General features: G+C 38.3%; 1 protein-coding gene across 3 annotated transcripts in view; it reads right to left on the reverse strand.

Moving 5' to 3' along the window:
- Window positions 1-16,159, reverse strand: part of LOC149172639 (serine carboxypeptidase 1-like) — a 242,069-nt gene extending 225,910 nt beyond the window's left edge. For 2 of the 3 annotated variants that reach the window (XM_089424394.1, XM_089424392.1), the window contains exons 1-2: window positions 15,633-16,159; window positions 15,335-15,483 (exon numbers count right to left, since the gene is read on the reverse strand). In XM_089424394.1, coding sequence (XP_089280520.1) covers window positions 15,335-15,483; window positions 15,633-15,799 — 316 coding nt within the window. In that variant the 5' untranslated portion in view covers window positions 15,800-16,159. The remainder of the gene's footprint in view (window positions 1-15,334; window positions 15,484-15,632) is intronic. The other variant, XM_089424393.1, reaches the window with a different exon arrangement.
- Between the last annotated feature and the right edge of the window lie 925 nt (window positions 16,160-17,084).

The raw sequence follows: 17,084 nt of genomic DNA on the forward strand, positions 1-17,084 counted from the left end.
TCCTTCTAGATGAGCATGCCCTCAAGACGTATGTTGATAATGTGGTAGTTGTCCCTGCGAATGCAGATCCGCTAAAGAAGTATAGAGCTGAGATGGCTAAGGCGAAGAGGATGATCCTGGATGGAGTCAAGGATCATGTGGTGTGCCACGTTGCTAGAAAAGGGACTGCTAAGGAGATGTGGGATTCCTTGACCACATCGTATCAGGGATCTTCCAAGCAGTGGAAGATGTACTTAGAGCATAAGCTGAGAACTGCTCAGATGCAAAAGTGAGAACGTGTGGATCCATTCCTCATGAAACTGAAGGAGACCCGTGATGAGTTGTCAACTGCGGGGCATACACCTCGGGATTCAGAGTTAGTAAGATTGGCTCTAAATTCCGTCTCGGATGAATGGCAAATCTTTGTCCAGAGTATCCTACACAGAGTAGCATTGCCAAATTGGGACGAGATGTGGGCAGCTCTGAAACAAGAAGAGTTGAGGAGAGACTCGCTGAAGGTCAAACTTGACGGGAGCAGCAGCAATAGTGGGTCGAGGCCTAAAGTAGAAGAGGAGGATAAGGCAACCCTTTCATCAAAGGGACAACAGGGACAACAGAGATGAAAGAAGGACATCTCCAAGGTGAAGTGCTTCAGATGTGGCGAGATGGGCCACTATGCATCCCAGTGTCCTTTGAAGAAAAAGGACAAGGATGAGAAGCATGATCCTAAGGTTGCAGCCGCAAAGATTGAACAGGAGGAGGAGTTCGCCATGACAACCAAGATACCTCCAGGAGGGAGGTGGGCTGATATAGAACTGTAGTTCGATAGAGCTATAGATGGGCAGGATCCTTGAGGAGTCCACCTCTTGGATCATCACCTTGCTACGGGAGCCCATGATCAGTAGTAGCGGGATGGAGGAGTTTTCAGTTGGTGCCATGGAGTGTTGATTCGACAGATGCAGTGGTTAGTAGCGCCAAAATGTGAGCAACATAGAGCAGAGAGGCAACAGTGCGAGGAGGCACAGTGCAGAGCTTCAGCAACGCAGTGGCTTCAGAAGAGAGCATGGAACTAGCAGCAGTCAAGATTTCATTACCGAGGTGTATCCACAGGATACTTATCCAGTTTTGGGTGTTTTCAGTTGCTTCTCTCAGCAGTTGAGTTGCAGTACAGATGCAGTGTTAGCAGTGGCAGTGCTAGTAGCATACTAGATGCAACGTTTGAGAGGAAGCTGTAGTACAAATGTAGCATTGGCAGTGACAATGTCAAAGGAAGAAGTACACTAGCAGTAGCAGCACAGTAGTTGATGGACAGCATGTCAGACATCAACAACGCAGAGGACGATGCTTTAGAGTCAGAGCAATATGCAGTAGCAGTGTATTGCTAGAGCACATTCCTCGCTAAGAGGGAGTGTTGATTTGGGGTAACATTGGATGTGCTCTAAGCCTCAAATTTTGCAGGGAGGCTTGGGCACATGCATTCCAAAGAACCGAGAAAGCGTTTTGGGAATTTCCACCTGTTGACCACTACGTGTCAACTTCCCATAGCAGTACACCCCCTTTTTTCGCAAAAGGGATAGCGCTTAATCGACATGTCCATGCCATTTGACAGTCATCGTCGACTTGATCAATTTATGTTGTAAACCCAGTCTGCATGTATGAATTGTAAATAATCTTAGCAGAGTTGAGTCATGTATGTAAATTGCCTAGGTGGACCTAATTTTCTAGTGATAATCTACGTCCGGAAGGTTTTTTGTCTCACCGATCCATGATCGGCAGAGTTTTCCTTCAACCTAACCCCAAAGCCGGAATGAATTTTGTCATTAGAATCTTAGGGGAATCCTAGTGCGTTGATCTGCTAGATTATATTTGGTCGCAGAACTGGGTGGTCTATGAGGGTCTATGTCAAATGGGTTTTCCCCCTTTAGATGTAAAATTGTAAAAGTCATGATGTAAAGTGTCTTGAGGGTTAGAAAATGTTTTAATCCCCTCATAAGTCCTAAGTCCTAGGTCCTAGGTGATTTTTCCAAAGGCTAAGTTCGAGGATCCATTTAAAAATAAATTAAAAAATTAAAAATTAAAAAATTGAAAAATTAAAAAATAATAATAATAATAATAATAAATAAAAATAATAAAATAAAGTAAACCTAAAAATAATAAAATAATAATATTTTCGAGTAAATAAATGCAGAATTTCAATTTTTTAATGCATTAAAAATTCGACGGATGAGATTAAGAGATATCTTGATCCTCATCGATGGTTGAGATCATTTTGACATGGATCACTAGAACTAACCATTGGGAATTTTTCCTTTAAATAGGGTGCTAGGGGTCATTTGAGATGAGATTCGATCTGTGAGTCTTGTGCTGAAGAAAGCTCTCCTGTAAACTTTTTCTAGTGCTAATAAAGAAAGACTTTGGGGTTGAAATCTTGCTGGTGTTACTCTCTGGAAGTGCTATGAGCTATTTTGTTTTCTGCATATTTTAATTTTCAGCCATTAGTAACAGCTTATTGTAGAGTATTGTTGAACACAGGTATCTTGTTCACTTTCTAGGGTTTGAATGGTATTAGAATTTCTGAAGTAATGGCAGGTATCTCCATTGCATCTGAGATCTAGTACCGTTTTTCTCTCTTTATTGATGGTTGAATGTGAGTTGTGCAGGAAACCCTTGTTGAAGAAAATCAGTGGGCGTTTGGGGAAGTTCTCGGCTGAACCAGCCAACTCCCGCAAGCATTCTCTTGCAGAGCCCAGCCAGTTTCAATCCTGGGTTTATCATTTAAGTTTGTTTTTCTGAGTTGCATGAGAGATTTCTGAAGTTTTTCATAGTAAATTTAAAATTTTGATAATATTACTGTTGTTATTGATAAACATCGCTGTTTAAGAGTCAAAAGCTGTAAATGTTGTTTAGCTGATCTAGGGTTTTAATTTTGTTTTATGCACATATCATTTTTGGGTGATTTTTCATTCCAGTTTGCAGGGTTTCTAAAGAATTCCGAGGGTTCATCAAAACTATTTTACTGCTCAAGATTTATTCTCATTGGCAGGAAGAGATTCTCGAAATTACGCTGGCATTTTCCTACGTCCATTGTTTCTGCTCATCACACGCAGCTGCCGTCTCTGCTACTTACTCATTGCCTCACTCTCTACGCATCATTTCCCTATCTGCTTAGGCGTCCTTCAGCAGCTTTCATTCTTTGCAGTCTGTCTGCCATCAAATCTGCTCAGGAACCTCCGTCCAAATCCTCATTCTGTGCATCCACCTCTGTCCTCACGCACAGCAAGACAACAAACTCAAAACGCTCATAAAAAATTGATTTTTTTCCACATATTCTTCACGTTGTTCGCTGCTCACATAAGCGTGGCCACTATCCGCTCGAATCTCCATTCTGCAAAGTCGCATTTCTATTCAGTTGTCGTACGCATACCCTTCCGCATCCGCAAGTTCACTGATCCCTGTAAGCACACGCAACGGCATTCAAAAAATGCAATCAATTCTCAGGGTTAACACAGTTTATTTGGATCGACGGGCCACCTGCAAATCGATTCCTCTTGCGTCTTCTTTTTTTGGGCGTCACCTGCAAACCTGCAAGGGCCTCTTCTCTTTCACATTGTTGTTACTCCTCGCTGCCGCCGTCAAACTCTACAGCCTGCAGTCACATAACCAATTCGTTTTTTTTTTGGTCTTGATACGAATCGCGTAAGTTTTAGTTAGGCATTAGTTCTTGCTTTAGTTTAGCTCACGTTTTTTTTTTTTTTTTTTTTTAAGATTTTATTTTAAATCCTTGCATTTAGATTTTGATTAAAAAAAATAAAAAATAAAAAAAATCGATTTTCATTTTTGTATTATTCACTTAGATTTTGATTTTTGGATTTAGAATTTTATCAAAGCTTTAAGTTAGCATTTTTTTCAGATTTAAGCTTTATTTAATTTAGTACATAGTTTTGGTTTAGGTATGTTTTCTTTCATGTTTTAAAAAATAAAAAATTTAAATTTTCGTTTCACATTAAAGTTTAGGTTTTAAATTTTAATTTAGATTTGATTTTTATAGTTTTAGATTAGATTTTTTTTTTTTTTTTTTCTCGAGTTTAAAGTTTTAAAAAATCATAAAAATTATAAAAGACATAAAAAAAATTTCTTATAGTTTAGGTTTTGAATTATTTTAGTTTAGATTTTATTTTATTAAAAAAAAAAAAGAAATTGATAAAAGGTTTCCTTTTTAGTTTAGTTCATTTTTTGGATTTAAAGTTTCATTTTCATTTGAAAAAAAAAAAAAAAAAAAAAAACTGGGAAATTTTTCGCCAATCTCAATCTTGGCTCAGGAATTTGCTATGTTTTATCTTTTCTGCTGAGGCTAAAATTTTGATGCTGGAATTAATGGTTAACATGCTTTAATGTTCATCTGAAAGTTAACTACATGAAGGTGATCTCTGCTTAAGATTCTTTCGTGGTTGTGTATCGAGCTTTATCTTTCGAAATTTTAAATCACTGGAGTATCATTAAGCCGTTAAGCATTTTCTCGCATTTAATAAAAGTTAATCTTCGCTCGAGTTATTTGAATTTAATTGATTGCTCTACATGGTTTACATTTCTGCAACATTTAGTAAGTAATCATTTAAACATTAACTCCATAAGGCACTGGTCTATAAATTTAATAAAATCTATTTAGTGTTGGTTTCCTTTCGTGTCTCCCAAACCAACTGATTCACAGTTGGTCATCCATTTTCCTATAGGGTCTACCCCCCTTAGCCGCGGGAGACAGGCTTAAACGGAGAGATCGGGGATCAGAGTGACAGCCCCCGATCTGAGCGTTGTCGTGACAATCTGTGCGACAACATTTTTTGGCGCCGTTGCCGGGGATACTTTATTCTCGGTGTTTCAACGACTTTTTATCATTCATCGTTCATCTTTCTATCATTCGTTTGAGCCGGCAACGCCAACATTTTTTGGCGCCGTTGCCGGTGAGAGTTTTTCTGTCCTTGGTTTATTCGACATTCATCATTCTTTCATCTTTCTCATTTGAGCTGGCAGAGTCAACATTTTTTGGCGCCGTTGCCGGGGATACTTTATTCTCGGTGTTTCAACGACTTTTTGACATTCATCATTATTTCTTCTTTCTTATTTTTCATTTGAGCTGGCAGAGTCAAAAAAAAATTGCATCATCTCATCTTTTATGCCATTCATTAGCCTGTCAAACGGCCAACATTCTTTGGCGTCTTTTGATCTTTTCATCACCTTATCTTTCGTCATATCAGCAACTTCCCTTCGATTTGTTTCTTGTTTGGGTGGCGACTCCATTTTCTTATTTTTCCCAGACAAGAAGCCTCTATCATATCAGCTTGTTGGTTACTTTTTGGATCCTAGAATTTGACTCATTGTTCAAGTGGCGACTCCACTGGTTTCATTTATTAATTTTCTTGAGCAGAGATCTCTTTCTATCATCCATTTGATCCCTTATTATTCATCATGGATTATTCGTTTAAACCATGTCATTTTACTAATGTTCGCCATGATATTCCGGAGGTGGCCATTTCTAAATTACCTGTGTTCTCGGGTGGTGATTCAGTCGCTGTTAAAAAGCATCTAGGCTGGTTTACTCGTATAATGATCATGTATTGTAGATCTCCTCAGTATAATCATGAAGATGTCAAAATGCGTCTATTTGTCCTTTCTTTAGAAGATGATGCTTTGAATTGGTTTAATAGTTGTCCTGAAGATTCCTTCACTTCTTTGCAAGACATTGTCGATGCTTTTAAAGATAGATATGGTGATCCAGATAGCTCGCCTTGTGCCCCTAAAATTGTGCAACAGAATGAAAGTAATCTTATAAAAGGTTCAGCTGTCGATGAAAGATTTCAAGACAATGCTTCATATCAGAATTTGCCATCCACTTGTACCATTGCAGATCATAGTGGAAAAGTAGGAACAAATTGTAAAAACAGTGTTGACAATGAAAAGGAAGATCATAAGCAAATTATACAAGAACTAATGCTGCTGGTAAAAAATATGGAGATCAATCAAACTAATTACGCCAATGATGTGAGAATTTTATGCACCCACCTGGAAAAGCGTAATAGGGAGATAGAGATCATGCAAAATCAACATACTAAGGAAATTGAGGACATGAAGATTAATCATGACACAGAAATTAGTTTTATGCAAAGCAAGATGTCGGGCTTAGAGGAAAATATGACGACCATGCAAGCAAATCATAAGAAAGAGATAAACTCTATGCAGCATTGCTTGATGACCATAAAGGAAAAAGACGATAAAGTAATAAAAGATATGGAAGCTAATCAGATATGTCTTCAGAAAAAGTTATTGACCATGGAAGAAGATCATGCCAGGGAAATCAGTGCTATGAAAGTTGAACACTCTAGCCAGATAAATGCCATTACAATACAGGTACATAAATTTCAACAGCGGATTAAGGATGAAAGAAACCAGGAAACATCAATAGATCAGGAGCCTTCTCATTTGCTGCAACAAGCTCCATCTTATTATGAGGAGGTCATTGGTTCGATTGAAAGGTGGTTAATTGAAGGTGATCCAGATAAAATTAAAAACGATAAAGATCAGATGCAGGATGAAGAAAGACATGTCACGCATATCTTACATACTTCATCTGATAGCTTTGAAGCAAAAAGTTCCACGTCATCAATAATACAGCCTACCAGGAAGAAAAAGCGCAAGAGGAAGAAAATGAGAAGAAGATTTGATGCATCAGACGGCCGCGAGCAGCTTGATTTTCGGATAGGAAAAAGTCCTACCATATGTAGAATTGGACATGGCACATCCAACAAGCAGCCGACAGATTTGCCTGAAAGCAGGCAAATGCTCAGTATACACTATATTGAACACATTTGATGCCATGGGGCATCCCCTGTATTTCTAACCTTACTCCTTGTTTTTTCAGCATTTTTATTTCTGTTTTAGGATTAGATTTACTTTTCATGTTACTAGATAGTTAATAAATGAAGAGCTTATATCTTTCTTGTGCTTAACGTTATATGATGATTTTTGGATGGACGCTACTTATGTTTTGTTGTGTGTTGCTTGGATGCAGATTCTGGATTCTCACGTTCCTACAGTGCAGCAACGTGTCCCCAAGTGGAGCCAGATGTTGACCACTACGTGTCAACTTCCCATAGCAGTACACCCCCTTTTTTCGCAAAAGGGATAGCGCTTAATCGACATGTCCATGCCATTTGACAATCATCGTCGACTTGATCAATTTATGTTGTAAACCCAGTCTGCATGTATGAATTGTAAATAATCTTAGCAAAGTTTAGTCATGTATGTAAATTGCCTAGGTGGACCTAATTTTCTAGTGATAATCTACGTTCCGGAAGGTTTTTTGTCTCACCGATCCATGATCGGCAGAGTTTTCCTTCAACCTAACCCCAAAGCCGAAATGAATTTTGTCATTAGAATCTTAGGGGAATCCTAGTGCGTTGATCTGCTAGATTATATTTGGTCGCAGAACTGGGTGGTCTATGAGGGTCTATGTCAAATGAGTTTTCCCCCTTTAGATGTAAAATTGTAAAAGTCATGATGTAAAGTGTCTTGAGGGTTAGAAAATGTTTTAATCCCCTCATAAGTCCTAAGTCCTAGGTCCTAGGTGATTTTTCCAAAGGCTAAGTTCGAGGATCCATTTAAAAATAAATTAAAAAATTAAAAATTGAAAAATTGAAAAAATAAAAAATAATAATAATAATAATAAATAAAAATAATAAAATAAAGTAAAAACCTAAAAATAATAAAATAATAATATTTTTGAGTAAATAAATGCAGAATTTCAATTTTTTAATGCATTAAAAATTCGACGGATGAGATTAAGAGATATCTTGATCCTCATCGACGGTCGAGATCATTTTGACATGGATCACTCGAACTAGCCGTTGGGAATTTTTCCTTTAAATAGGGTGCTAGGGGTCATTTGAGATGAGATTCGATCTGTGAATCTTGTGCTGAAGAAAGCTCTCCTGTAAACTTTTTTTGGTGCTAATAAAAAAAGACTTTGGGGTTGAAATCTTGCTGGTGTTACTCTCTGGAAGTGCTGTGAGCTATTTTGTTTTCTGCATATTTTAATTTTCAGCCATTAGTAACAGCTTATTGTAGAGTATTAGAATTTCTGAAGTAATGGCAGGTATCTCCATTGCATCTGAGATCTAGTACCATTTTTCTCTCTTTATTGATGGTTGAATGTGAGTTGTGCAGGAAACCCTTATTGAAGAAAATCAGTGGGCGTTTGGGGAAGTTCTCGGCTGAACCAGCCAACTCCCGCAAGCATTCTCTTGCAGAGCCCAGCCAGTTTCAATCCTGGGTTTATCATTTAAGTTTGTTTTTCTAAATTGCATGAGAGATTTCTGAAGTTTTTCATAGTAAATCTGGAATTTTGATAATATTACTGCTGTTATTGATAAATCTGGCTGTTTAAGAGTCAAAAGCTGTAAATGTTGTTTAGCTGATCTAGGGTTTTAATTTTGTTTTATGCACATATCATTTTTGGGTGATTTTTCATTCCAGTTTGCAGGGTTTCTAAAGAATTCCGAGGGTTCATCAAAACTATTTTACTGCTCAAGATTTATTCTCATTTGCAGGAAGAGATTCTCGAAATTACGCTGGCATTTTCCTGCGTCCATTGTTTCTGCTCATCACACGCAGCTGCCGTCTCTGCTACTTACTCATTGCCTCACTCTCTACGCATCATTTCCCTATCTGCTCAGGCGTCCTTCAGCAGCTTTCATTCTTTGCAGTCTGTCTGCCATCAAATCCGCTCAGGAACCTCCGTCCAAATCCTCATTCTGTGCATCCACCTCTGTCCTCACGCACAGCAAGACAACAAACTCAAAACGCTCATAAAAAATTGATTTTTTTCCGCATATTCCTCACGCTGTTCGCTGCTCACATAAGCGTGGCCACCATCCGCTCGAATCTTCATTCTGCAAAGTCGCATTTCTATTCAGTTGCCGTACGCATACCCTTCCGCATCCGCAAGTTAGCTGATCCCTGTAAGCACACGCAGCGGCATTCAAAAAACGCAGTCACTTCTCAGGGTTAACGCAGTTTATTTGGATCAACGGGCCACCTGCAAATCGATTCCTCTTGCGTCTTCTTTTTTGGGCGTCACCTGCAAACCTGCGTGGGCCTCTTCTCTTTCACGCTGTTGTTACTCCTCGCTGCCGCCGTCAAACTCTGCAGCCTGCAGTCACATAACCAATTCGATTTTTATTTTTTTTGGGTCTTGATACGAATCGCGTAAGTTTTAGTTAGGCATTAGTTCTTGCTTTAGTTTAGCTCACGTTTTTTTTTTTTTTTTTTTTTTAGATTTTAATTTAAATCCTTGCGTTTAGGTTTTGATTAAAAAAAAAATTCGATTTTCATTTTTGTATTATTCACTTAGATTTTGATTTTTCGATTTAGAATTTTATCAAAGCTTTAAGTTAGCATTTTTTTTCAGATTTAAGCTTTATTTAATTTAGTACATAGTTTTAGTTTAGGTATGTTTTCTTTCATGTTTTAAAAAATAAAAAATTTAAATTTTCGTTTCACATTAAAGTTTAGGTTTTAGATTTTAATTTAGATTTGATTTTTATAGTTTTAGATTTTTTTATTTTTTATTTTTTTGAGTTTAAAGTTTTAAAAAATCATAAAAAATTATAAAAATATAAAAAATCATAAAAATTATAAAAGACATAAAAAAAATTTCTTATAGTTTAGGTTTTGAATTATTTTAGTTTAGATTTAATTTTGTTAAAAAAAAAAAAAAAAAAATTGATAAAAGGTTTCCTTTTTAGTTTAGTTCATTTTTTGGATTTAAAGTTTCATTTTCATTTGAAAAGAAAATAAAAATAAAAAAATTGGGAAATTTTTCGCCAATCTCAGTCTTGGCTCAGGAATTTGCTATGTTTTATCTTTTCTGCTGAGGCTAAAATTTTGATGCTAGAATTAATGTTTAACATGCTTTAATGTTCATCTGAAAGTTAACTACATGAATGTGATCTCTGGTTAGGATTCTTTCGTGGTTGTGTATCGAGCTTTATCTTTCGAAATTTTAAATTAGTGGAGTATCATTAAGCCATTAAGCATTTTCTCGCATTTAATAAAAGTTAATCTTCACTCGGGTTATTTGAATTTAAATGATTGCTCTACATGGTTTACATTTCTGCAACATTTAGTAAGTAATCATTTAAACATTAACTCCATAAGGCACTGGTCTATAAATTTAATAAAATCTATTTAGCATTGGTTTCCTTTCGTGTCTCCCAAACCAACTGATTCACAGTTGGTCATCCATTTTCCTATAGGGTCTACCCCCCTTAGCCGCGGGAGACAGGCTTAAACGGAGAGATCGGGGATCAGGGTGACAGCCCCCGATCTGAGCGTTGTCGTGACGATCTGTGCGACAACACCACCCATAAGTGATTTTATTAAAATAATTAATATTTTTAATGGGGTTCCTAAGTCTAAACTTAGGAAAATTAAAATATTAATGGTATTAATCTAATCAAGGGTGAAACTTCAAGAAAAAACCATGTATCGAGCCAAAACAATTTGATCCTTTGATTAAGATGTAATCTAGCTCGTTGGTTGTCCAACAGGAAGATATAAGAAGGGGTTTGAGGGTCATTTGGAAAACATATAGAAAGATTGAGAAAATAGATTTTCTGAAGTGAGAAGTTCTCAGGAGGAAAAATAGATTGAGGAGATCTCTTGCAGTTGAGGGGTAGGGATAGCAACTTCCACAGAGAGAGATTCTCAGCCGGAGATACATCAACCGAGAGAGGCAATAAGTGATCCAAAAGCCTTGACGCAGGGGGCCACGCAGAAGTGACACAGAGACTGACGCAGGGCCAGAAGGGCCACGCAAAAGTGACACAAAGGGAGAGAGAGAGTCGAAAGTCAGAGCAGAGGGTCAGTGCCAACAGCCGGAAGCCGAGGTGTGAGACCGAGAGGCTGAGAGCAATGACTTTTTACCACTGATCGATTCCCTAGTTGGGTGATGCAGTGCCTGCAAGGGTTGACGTTGGGACAGTGTAGAGGCAATGCAAAGATAGTGCAGTGCCTTCCAGGGGCACTTCATCCAGTAGCCAAAACAGTCGGGACTTTTTCTCAGTGATTGTGTGAGGTAAACTCACAAAGCTTCTGCCAGTATTTCTCTCTGTAACTGAATAACCCTATGAGGTATTCAGTGATGTATTCAGAATTTTCTACTGCTTAATAATAATAAACCCTCAGAGCTGCTGCACCGATTTTCCTGCATTGGATTTTTCTAGGGATTATTGTCCAAAAATAACAGTGTCCTATGTGTTTGATTTTCCTTGCTTGGTTTCTATGTTTCAGAATCATATTTAATTTGGTGTAGGATACTTCAGTAATTTACTTCAATGTTTCAAGAACAAATCTAAAATAAGCTTGTAACATAATTTACAGTCTAGGTGAAGTAGATTCAGTTGGTTGCAGTAGGATTCCTGAGATTGTTAGATCTAGGAATTTTCACACTAGTATCCTTCCCGAAACTCGCATTGCCTGTGATTTCATTATGGGCAGCTCGCACTATTGGCCCTAAAACTCATACTAGCTGGACTAGCAAGTCTATGCGGCCTTATGCTGCTGGAAATACCCTTTGTGTGCTTTCTCTTCCATCCCTACGCAAATCTGCAACTGCAAACCCCTGCTGCAAATCGTTTGCGCCCAGATCTACTCTGCGAACTGACTGATCTTCTCACTGGAAATACTTCCCGTCAATACCGTTGCCTGCTACCACAGATCTGAACAAAATTTAATTTTCCTCCTCCCAGATCTGGAAATCGGTTTTTTGCTCCGCTGTTATTCACAACTTAGGCTGGCTTGCGCAGATCTAGAAACTAGTGCTTCAAATCTCCCTCTCAAACTGCATGATCTGCTTCCTTTCACCTCTAAGCCTCAAATCTGATCAACTCGCTCTGATACCATGTGAAAAATCCACGATTGCAATAAACTGGAAACTATTCTTCTAACTAATGCAGTTTATTTGTCTTATGTTATTTAATTAATAACAAATAACGAATAGCTCACTACTGCAATCTTCATAATAAAATAAATGTTTCGGAAATAAAAATGCGAAACTGAGAGGTAGATGCACACACTCAAATAAAGTGACACCGTTATTTTTGGACTAATGTCCCCGAAAAAACCCTAAAGGGAAAACTAGTGCAGCAGATGAAGGTTTATATTTTATTATCTTCAGCAAATTAGAGAGTACAATAATCTGCTTGCCAAACACTAGCTAAGCTCGAGAAAATTTTCTCCACCACTCCAACTGGCAAATCGACCTAGAAACCCTTTGTTTCCATTTGCAAAATCAAACTCGGCCTCCTGTAGTAAATATGCACAAAAACGTTGTTGCAGGAAATGTGCACTAGCTAGAAACTGAGATTCTACACTAGCACTAAAGAACTCGCTCTGCCTTCCGGAATTGATTCCCGACAACTGGAAAAGCGATTTGTTGCCCATATCTGCACTCTATAGAATTCAAACCCTTTGGTATGGCCTTCCTGTGGAAGAAATCGGCCTTCCCTCTGACTCTGGATATCTATGGAAATCTCCCCTGGAAATCTCTCCTCAATTTCTACTGAACCCTCTCACTGATGCTCTGCTGGCTTGAACTCTTCCCTCGTTGGATATCGCGCACTGGGAAATTGGCACTGCCTTGCTCTTTTTCTCATTTGATGTGTCTTCTCTACGCACCATCGACTTAATCTTATAATTCTCTCACTAGAACACCAACGACCAAGATCTAATCATGATTGATGGCTCAAATTATCTTAGACTCTACAAATCATTTTTGAGAAGTCTCTAGAGTAAAAGTCGATTTCCTCAATTAATACCCTTTAATTAACTAGTTTCCTAAGTTAGAGTTCGGAAATTTTAATTATCTGATTAATTAAATTAATTAAGGTGTTTCAGAGTCATATCTCGCGAAACCATTTCTAGGTATTAGAGATCTCGTGTTCCTTAGCCTCTTAGACACTTCAGATACTAGAACACATGTCCAATGCTACACCAAAAATCCATCTCCAACAAAAAACTAAGAATGGCCAGATTGAGATTGTGAACAAATGGCTAGAGAGTTACCTGTGTAACTATGTGATATGTCAACAGTGGGCATGGGTGAAATGGCTTCATTTGGGGGAGTATTGCTACAACAAGACATACAACATGTCCATTTGGATGACCCCCTTTAGAGCATGCTATGGCTATGAAGCTCTATCGTTCAATGACATGGTATTTGGAGACAGCAGAGCCCCAAGGCCGAAGGATTAGATTCAGGAGAGCCAGGAGATGCTCAGGGCTCTCAAGGACACCCTGTAGACAACACAAAATCAGGAGAAGGTGTATGCAGACCACCACCAGACAGAGAGGAGATTTGAGGTGGGAGACTTGGTGTACCTATGCTTGCAGCCTTACTGACTGTCTACACTCAAACAAAAGGGGGTCGAGAAGCTCAAGCCCCGCTTCTATGGGCCTTACAGGGTGACCCGGCAAGTAGGGGGAAGTGGCATATGAGTTGGAGCTTCCCCCTAGAAGCAGAGTGCACAACATATTCCACGTGTCTTGCCTGAAGAAGGTGTTGGGCCAGCAGGGGACAGCCACACCGGAGCTACCGCCACTTGATGATGAGGGGCATTTGGTGTTGGTTCCTGAAGCCATCCTAGAGGTGTGGGAAAGGAATCTCAAGGGCAGGATTATCAGGGAATTCTTTGTCGGGTGCAAGGATTTTCCACTGGAGGATGCTACTTGGGAGATATACATAAATGAGTCCCATACTCAAAAGGGGGGCCACAAGAACGCAATACGCACCCCTTAGAGAGAGAGTGTGAATTAGTGGGAAGTGGGGGCCACCAAAGGGGATGCATGGACCAGGAGTATAAAAGGAAAAAAGGAGGCATTTCCAAACTATCTTTTGAATATTACACTTCAGAATTTTACCTCACTTGGAGTTGTTCAGTGCAAGAGTTGGAGTGTTGTTAAGCACAAAGGTTTCAAGTGAAATCCACACCAGTTTTGGAGAACTTCGAGTGTCTCCCTAGCTAGGAATTTGGGGAGTCGATTCCGGGACTTCCACAGGGTGATATTTGCAGTAGATCAAACCAGTTGTGTGCACTACCTAGGTGCAAAGTCGGTACGAACTAGCCGTTATCCGGGCCAGCTTCAATGATTTGGGTGAGCAAAAAATTGTAGGAGCATTTCCCATTTTGGAATCAGGATTTTTGTGGTATTTTGCAGGGCTAGTCTTGGGCCATTCGTGAGGGTTAAATTCATCTAATTCTGGCAGTGCGTGGGCCTCTCTGGGAAAAGCCTTCGTAGGCATAGAAGTTGGATAGATCGAAGGGCTAAGGGACTGAAAGATTTTGGCATTCAAGAGGGAGGCTTTGATCAGTTGGGGAATTCTTCAATAGAGGGGTTGAGGATTGCTTCAGCAGAGAATTTCTACAACAGTATGCACCAGTGGCCAGTTGGGCAATTCGCACCACTTGGAGGGCTTCCTCACCGCTTGGAGTTGAGCCAAACCATTTCCAGATTTTTGTGGCTTTTAGGAGAGGAGTCTGTGGGTGGAATTTCAGGCTGATCTGGGCGGTATTTAGAGCAGAAATCCTCATTTCAGTTGGCAGCCAGCAGCAGAGTATCCTCTGGGCAATGCACATTTCTCTTCTGGGGCTACTCTTCACTTGGGTTAGAGACATTTTTATGGGTTTTGCTCAACTTGCTTGGCAAGCCCAGGTTCTATCATTTCATCTCATTCTATGTACCCAGTTCCCCATTATTAATAAAATGGCTCAGAGTATTTTGTTGTTGTCACTTGCGTGCTAATTTGTGGTTGTGTTCTTTATTTGTTGTTCCAAGTTATTGTTTTGGTATGCATTGTTAATTTTTCCATTAGGAATATTACAAATTCTGTTTTTGAGACTAAGGTAAGTTTTCCATCAGCATTTTGTGCTATGTGGCATGATGATGTATGTCACCACTTATTAAATAAGAGAGCTTTGTTGATAAAGATGCTCAAGAATTAGTTATTAAATAAGGGAGCTTTGTTGATCAAAGATACTCAGGATTTAGACTATGCAGGTTATTCATATTTTAATTCAACACTTATAACTCCTTGGAAGAGATAATGTGCAGCACATATACCCTTCCACTTTTTGGTTTGTTGCTTGTAGATATATTTTTGTAGATATACTTTTACAAATAAAATAAAATAAAAATTCAATCCAATTAAATCCAAAGATCTGAGTTGAAGACAGGGTAATTTTCCGTTTTACAGTCCAGAAGCCAAAGTTTTAACGAGTAATTGAAAAAAGTGGGAAAAACTAACCCAAAAGGTAGAGAACTGCATTCAAACCAGAGCAACCGGGGCCACCGTTGAGCCAAAGAACAACTGGATCCGTGGCCGGGTTTCTCTCTGAAGTAGCAAAGTAATAGTAGAGATGCTTCTTGTTTTGTTCATCTCCCACTGTAATATATCTGCACCATAAAAGAAGATTTCATAACTGAAAACTGATGCGTATGTTGCAGATCGAGCCCATGGTTTTTTCCATGATAACCTATATGTTCATTCAGTGAAATTATAAATGTAAGTTTATCTTGCTTACTAAGAATGAAGAGGTGAATACCCAGCATAGTGATTCGAGGGAAGGATTCCATCATAGCCTGGAAAACGCTCTACTTGTGCGTTTGCTGGTGCTCCTTCGGCACCATGATACTGCAGAATGATAATTATAACGATAGCCAGTATTGCTGCGATGACGCAAACTCCTGGGGAATTGACCCGTTCATACATCTCTCAGAATTGCTTAACCGTAGCATCAAAGTTTAGAAGTCACTGATTGGGAAATAAATGATAGCTACACACTTATCCACGCTTCGTAAAATGGGACCGCATAACATTTTTAATGAAACTATCAGTTTCAATGGTACGGCTTCGACATTTTTATAAAGGAAACAACCAAATATGTGGCCACCACCGAGACCCAAATGGGTCTTTGCCGAAATCGAAACTCCAGAGAATCTCTTCTCTGTCACGTTATAAAATTTATGCTATGTTTGTTATCTTGGGTCGCTGTTAAGTTAAAGCGTCTTTTTTTTTTAACAGTGGTCAGATCTCTCATAATTTATTCAGTTCTCAATCAGTAGGGGAACAGACTCGCAGGTATGGAATATGATGGGCTGGGCTTGTCAAGCACGTCACACCTGAAGTACAGTTTAAAATTTTATGAAAAAATTAATATCTTTTGGGAAGATGAGTCATGAGATGCCAAAACGTCAAATTCAGAATCTGTTTTGAAATTTTAACCTTGTAACAAAAAAGAGATAAATAATTGCAGTTGTCTATAACGCGACTTTTTGAAAGCTTTTCCGGCGGGTTTTTACGGTCGAAATCCGGCAGGAATTTATTGGAATCGCAAGTTTAATAGCTAGTTTCTGCACAATGAAAGCGTCTCAGGGGTTTTCGAGGGTGCTGAATCCAAATATGCAGTTAAAAAACCATTTTCACTGCAAGAAATCAAGATTTAACCTCAATTTCTTCCGCCGGATTCCGTCACCGGAATCTCCAAAAAGTCGCATTATAGACAACTCCTAAATAATTCAGTATCACTAGGGACGTTACTGACGACTCATCATTATTATTAAATAAAAATGGCATTACCCAAATAAATAATCAGTAAATGGATAATATTACTATTTATAAATACAAAGTGACTTATCACCATTGTTATTATAATCACACAATTCAACTAACTGTAATCTATAATAAATACAAAGTGACTTATCACCATTGTTATTATAATCACACAATTCAACTAACTGTAATCTATAATAAATACTGAACAGTTACTACTTATAAATACAAACTCGCTCCTCATAATCAAATAACTTTAATCTATAATAAATATTGAATACTGTTGCTATTTATAAATACAAACTCGCTCAGCGTCATTATTATGAAAATTATAAGTCAAATAACTTCACTCTCTAATAAGTATACTTTCACTTTATAAGATTCTTAAAATCTCACGTTGAATCATACTTCTGAAAACCTTTTCTATGATAATTTTTTTCATTAT

This window comes from Pinus tabuliformis, chromosome 4_2 (assembly GCF_031772625.1).
Source record: "Pinus tabuliformis cultivar Carrire ecotype Pingquan chromosome 4_2, CPIR1, whole genome shotgun sequence".
NCBI classification, from domain to species: Eukaryota; Viridiplantae; Streptophyta; class Pinopsida; order Pinales; family Pinaceae; genus Pinus; species Pinus tabuliformis.